Below are 6,311 nucleotides of genomic sequence, written 5' to 3' on the forward strand. Positions count from 1 at the left end.
GTAGATGATAAAACCATCAGTTTCAGTCGCTGTACTCAGCTGCTTATATCTCTCTACATAGGAAATAGTTGTTTGCTGCTGCATAAGATAAGATAGTATGTTCCTTTATTGATCCCCCTTAGGAGAAATTCAAAATTTTGCAAAAAGTTTGTGCGTTGTAGTTTGGAGTTTAAACCAGTCTTAGTCTGCAGGGGTTGGACGTACTAGGTGCTGTGGCTGATGGTACAAACGAGCCTCTAAACCGCTTTGAGGCTCGGGGCTGGGTCAGTCTGTAGCTGAAATGCTCCTGAGCTGCCTGAGCTCAGTGTAGAGAGGATGAGAGGGGTGGTCCATGATGGCTTTCAGCTTCCCTCTCATCCTCTTCTCAGTCATAGCCTCCACACTGTCCAGCTCCATCCCCACCACCGAGCTAGTCTTTTTCACCAGCTTGCTCAGCTTGTTGGCACCCCCAGTGCCGATGCCTCCTCCTCAACAAACCACAGCAAAGAAGAGGACACTGGCTACTACAGACTGGTAGAACATCCGTAGTATCTGAGTGCACGCATTGAAGGACCTGAGCCTCCTCAGAAAGAACAGCCTGCTCTGTCCTTTCCTGTAGAGGGCCTCAGTGTGGTCCGACCAGTCCAGTTTATTGTCAAGTGTAGATGAGGGCATGATCGACGCCGATGTCAGCCTGGTACGCAAACTGCAGCGGGTCCAGGCAGTCAAGTACCAGGGGACTATGGTGCTGCAGAGCCAGTGTCTTAAAGGTCTTCATAACATGTGACGTTAAGGCTACAGGCCTGAAGTCATTGAGAGCACTGGGTCGTCCTTATTAGTATTTCATCTCATATATAATTATATAACCTTTTAACTTGTTACTGTCTATTATCTTACTATCTCAAGATCCTCCAGAGAACCACAGGAAGGAGATCCTGTTCATTCTAATACCTGCCATTGCCATCCCACTGGTCATCGCTTGCCTCTTCTTTCTGGTTTGCATGTGTCGCAATAAGCAAAAGGAATCGATTGACTCACCACCTCGATGTCAGCTCAACAGCTCACCCAGCCAGGACATGGAGCTGTCTCTCCTCAATCAGCAAAAACACCAGGTAATGCACACACAGTACAGGCCTATTGATGTAGGGGTATTTCATTTACATTCTTTCTGATGTAAGGCTGGGTTTAGACTGACATTAGCACTGCATTAGAAAACACCACCCCACCATTCAATTTAACACAGGATAACTACAAAGCACACAGTAAAACCTTGTACTTAATTGGTCACTATCACTTTGTAACACAATTGGGTTGATTCTACTGTAACCTACTGATTATGGAGAGTCATTTAAAATGATGTCTATGGCTATGTCTCATAGCGTTATAAACCACTGTGCACCCTAAAACTCATGCATCTATGACTAAAACTGAAATGCCTAGATGCTTTGTTTGTTTTGTGTTTTTTACAACTTTATTTATCATTATTCCATATTCAAAACATTGACATTATTGGTTAAGAGCATTTCTTACAAAAGTTGTGAGCTCATCCCTAACTACACCGAGGATAGCAATCAAAGGGTCAAGCTGCAGTGTTTTGCCAGGTATGGCTGAGAGTGATTGGAAGATTGAAGACCAGAAACCATACAGAGAAGGACATGACCAGAACATGTGTTCCAAAGAAACAGGGGAATATTGACATCTAGGACAGTTTGATGCAACGTTAGAGTAGAATTTTGACAGTCTGTCATTAGAGTAATGCAACCTGTGGACAACCTTGAACTGGATCAAGCCATGTCTAATGCAGAGAGAAGATGAGTGTATACGCTGTATGGTATTTTTCCAGGTGTCTTCTGGTACTATTTCTCCAACTTCTCCTTCCCATGCTGCCTTGATTTTGTCCCACGTATGAGGGCAGCTATCCAGAATTAATGCATATATTTATGATATTGCTCTTTTATTGAATGGATTTACATTAAGGACTATATACGTGCTTTGTTTTTTTTTTTAAATGCAGTGTTTGGTTTGGTCTGAACACCTAGTACTAAAAAAGAAAGTGACTAATGTAGACCTGAATTAAGACCTGTTGCATTGCAGTGCTAAACTATTACATTAGGTTTTATTGTTGGCCATACACTTTGATGACATGTGTTTGTATTACTTTGTGGCTGCAGGCGAAGCTGCGCGAGATTAACATGTCAGCAGTACGGTTTATGGAGGAGCTTGGCGAGGATCGGTTCGGCAAGGTTTACAAGGGCCACCTGTATGGCACTGCACCTGGAGAGCAGACCCAGGTGGTGGCCATCAGGACTTTAAAGGACAAGGTTGATGCCAGTCTGTGTGAGGAGTTTCGCCACGAAGCCATGCTCCGCTTTCACCTACAGCACCAAAATATTGTTTGTTTGCTGGGTGTGGTTACCAAAGAGCATCCAATGAGTATGATATTCACCTACTCCAGCCTTGGTGACCTGCATGACTATCTGGTGATGCGCTCCCCCAACTCAGATGTTGGCAGCTCAGATGATGACAAGACAGTCAAATCCACACTGGAACCGGCTGATTTTCTTCACGTTATAACCCAGGTGGCTGCCGGAATGGAGTATCTTTCCAGTCAGCAAGTAGTTCATAAAGACCTCGCTGCCCGAAACATTCTGGTCTTTGACAAACTAAGCATCAAGATCCTGGATCTGGGACTGTTCAGAGACATCTACTCTGCTGATTACTACAATCTAATGGGCACAAGCCCTTTCCCTATTCGTTGGATGTCCCCAGAAGCTATTATGTATGGCAAGTTCTCCACCGACTCCGACATCTGGTCTTATGGTGTCTTGCTGTGGGAGACTTTCAGTTACGGTCTGCAGCCATACTGTGGCTACTCCAACCAAGATGTGATTGAGATGATGCACAGCCACCAGCTACTGCCTTGTCCAGATGATTGCCCCACCTGGATTTACACCCTTATGCTGGAGTGTTGGAGTGAATTCCCAGCAAGAAGACCTCGCTTTAAGGACATACACACACGCCTGCGCTCCTGGGAGAGCCTGTCCAACTACAACAGCTCAGCTCAGACTTCGGGCACCAGCAACACTACCCAGACCAGCTCTCTCAGCACCAGCCCGGTTAGCAACATCAGCATGAGCACAGCAAATGCATCGCGCTACACCAGCCCTAAAAAGAGTTCACCATTCCATCAGCCTCAGTTCATTCCCATGAAGGGTCAAATGCATAGGCCAATGGTGCCCCCGCAGCTTTACATCCCTGTGAATGGATATCACCCCATGCCAGCTTACCCATATCTGCAAAACTTTTACCCCATGCAAATACAGATGCCCATGCCTCACCAGCAGATGCACCACCAACCACAGATGGTTCCCAAAGCTGGTTCTCACCATAGTGGCAGTGGATCCACATCTACAGGCTATGTCACCACTGCCCCTTCCAACACTTCCATCACAGAGCGAGCAGCTTTGCTAAACGAGGACCCCAAGACTACAACTGAGGACTTGGCTGATAGGACGTCCCAGGAAGAGGTAGACCAAAACAAGGACTTGTCAGTGCCTGAAACAGAATTGCTAGGCGACAGTGACCTTCCACAGACTGATGAATTGGTGATCCACTTGTCAGACACATAAGTGTGTTGCTGTTTGAAGAACAGTGGAGCTGAAATATTCTGTGAGCTGTGCTTGCCAAAAATTCAAAAAGCAGCATAAAGTGAAGTTAGCATTTCTGCAGAACAGTGACTGAATGTTTTTGTACAAGTTTCTTAGATAGTGCAGATGCATTTGAATGTCAAGTGTGTCTCAAACTCCTATGTCCATGATTTACCTAAATGAATCGTGCAATCCTCTATAGACCTTGTTTTTGTAATGTTGCCATTCAGAAGAATCTATGTTCTTGCCGTTGCTGTGCAACACAAAACATTTTCTTATTCAGTGGTTGCCCTGCCTCGATAGAAGTCTTGTTTTCTCTGATGCACACAGTGATACAAGCCACTTGCCAGCAAGGTCATTCACTGGGAGGCCATAAGAGCAGCATTCATGCCCCAATTGCCAATCCTCCCACCTTGGACACCACACCCCTCTATATAGGCACCCTGACCTAACTGTAGGGATTGCTAGTTTGGCAAAAAGTGACATGATCCCTCACCCTCCTACCACAAACTTACAATGCCAGTTGGAATGCACAACCAGGTTTTGCAACCAGAAACCAGGACTGAACCCTGGTTTCTGTAATGGTGGGAAATTGTTATGCTCATTCACAGCATGTGCACTCCTTTATGACAATTTAATGTTGTTTTTGAACAATAGAATGTATGATGAATAGAGATGTTGTAGGGGCTTTGAAAGAATCCGTCTATGGGTAACTGTTGATAATTATACACACTGAGATGTATTTTGGAACTTATCTCCATCAAAAAGAATAAGATGTTGTTTTTTCAGGCCATTGACAAAGGTTTCATTCCATGTGACGTATTCCCCATGAGGCTGATACTTTTAAGATCAACTTTATTAACTAAGTTGTAAAGATTTGTTATTAACATACTTTGAACTTTGGTTTGAACATTCTATTTGTTTATATTTTTTCATTATGGTGAAGATTGCTAAGCCACACTTTTGCTTTGTATAAGCAGTTTTTTGCTTAACATATACTGTTCACATAAAGTCATATGAATAAAATGGTGTATTTTCCCTAAGAAATCATATGCTATCACTTGATTATATTTTGCCATCATTTGTCATTAAATGTGCAGAGAGTTACGGTACGCTGTGCAAAAAGTTACAGTAGGCCAAAATATACTTTGTAGTGAAGAAATACATTTAATGTTGATACTAATAAAATAATCTTAAGTGATCACATACTGTACCTTTCTATTGGGGTTCACATTTAGAAATACTTAATATTTGGGGTGCCCTGGTTGCTCACTTGGCGCCCCATATACCAAGGTTGAGTCCTTGCTGCAGCTGGGTTGGACTCTGACCTGTGGGGTAAGAGTTCAGGGCAGTCTATTCAGAATGTTACATTTACATGTTAGCTACAATAAGGGATATGGGTGAGCCCATGGCTGTTCACTTAGTTCTGTAACTGATGTCCCATGAGGCCATAGTATTTTAAACTGCAAATTGAATCTCATGTCTCCCAAGCAGAGTCTCTGTATACCAACCACTGCAGGAAGTGCAAGACTATTATGAAGTAGTCCCTCAACCCAGGATACACTTTTCACCTTGATACAGCCCACAACTCACTGGAGAAAATTCAACAGAAGGGCCATCTCTTCTGCAATAATTCAAAGATCCAATCCAATCCAATCCACTTTATTTCTATAGCACGATTTTAACAAACACAAGGTGCTGCACAAAAAGATTCAGTGTTCAATTCACTGTTATTTGTATAGCGCCAATTCATAACAGCTTTTCAAATAGAGCAGGTCTAGACCGAACTCTTTATAACATTATTTACAGAGACCCAACAGTACCACCATGAGCAAGCACTTGGAGACAAGGGCAAGGAAAAACTGCCTGTTAAAAGGCAGAAACCTAGGACAGATCCTTCGGCTCTAGGTGGGTGGTCGTCTGTCTCGACCAGTTGGGGTGAGAGAGAGAGAGAGAGACAGACAGACAGACAGACAGACAGACAGACAGACATGTGCACAGTCAAGCAGGACCATGGCAGGAGGCTCCACCAGGATCGATAAGAACCTGCGGGACGAGAAAGCACAAGAACTCCGGGGAAGAAGTGAAGTTAGTAACATGCAGTAATGGGACATGAATGAGTGCAGAAAGAGAGAGGAAGAGATTAACAGAGTAAATAGATAACACAATAGAAGCACAATAGAAAGATGAAGTACACATTAGAAAAATAAAAGCAATAAAATAAATAAGTAAAATAAATAAAATGCACTGCCTGCACACGATAAAATATGCATGTATACACATAAAATCAACGCTCTACATGGTGTCAAAAGCTAAAGAAAAAAGGTGGGTTTTAAGAAGAGTTTTAAAATGAGACAGGGAGGAGGCCTGTCTAATGTGCAGCGGCATTCCATTCCAAAGTTTAGGAGCCGCAACGGCAAACGCTCAATCCCCTCTGAGCTTAAGCCTAGTTTTAGGCACTGTCAGGAGCAGCTGGTCAGCTGACCTGAGAGATCGCCTGGGAGTGTAGGGGTGCAGCAACTCAGAAAGATAAGATGGGGCAAGGCCATTCAAGGCTTTAAAAGCAAATAAAAGAATTTTAAAATGAATCCTAAAATGGACAGGCAGCCAGTGGAGTGCAGCTAAAATAGGTGAAATGTGCTCATACTTAAAGATAATCCAAGCCCATAGCTCACCTGAACTCAT

The 6,311-nt window shown here is 43.5% G+C and overlaps 1 protein-coding gene and 1 long non-coding RNA gene across 2 annotated transcripts in view; one reads left to right on the top strand and one right to left on the bottom strand.

The window, feature by feature from the left end:
- ror2 (receptor tyrosine kinase-like orphan receptor 2) overlaps nucleotides 1–4,830 on the top strand; it is a 51,340-nt gene extending 46,510 nt beyond the window's left edge. Inside the window, exons 8-9 of the mRNA XM_051412276.1 lie at nucleotides 886–1,091; nucleotides 2,151–4,830. Of these exons, the coding sequence (XP_051268236.1) occupies nucleotides 886–1,091; nucleotides 2,151–3,608 (1,664 nt within the window). The 3' untranslated portion in view covers nucleotides 3,609–4,830. The remainder of the gene's footprint in view (nucleotides 1–885; nucleotides 1,092–2,150) is intronic.
- Nucleotides 1–5,919, bottom strand: part of LOC127370393 (uncharacterized) — an 88,893-nt gene extending 82,974 nt beyond the window's left edge. The window contains exon 1 of the long non-coding RNA XR_007886224.1: nucleotides 5,673–5,919. This is a non-coding gene — a long non-coding RNA (uncharacterized LOC127370393). The remainder of the gene's footprint in view (nucleotides 1–5,672) is intronic.
- Nucleotides 5,920–6,311: the final 392 nt, after the last annotated feature.

This window comes from Dicentrarchus labrax, unplaced genomic scaffold (assembly GCF_905237075.1).
Source record: "Dicentrarchus labrax unplaced genomic scaffold, dlabrax2021, whole genome shotgun sequence".
In the NCBI taxonomy this organism is placed as follows: Eukaryota; Metazoa; Chordata; class Actinopteri; family Moronidae; genus Dicentrarchus; species Dicentrarchus labrax.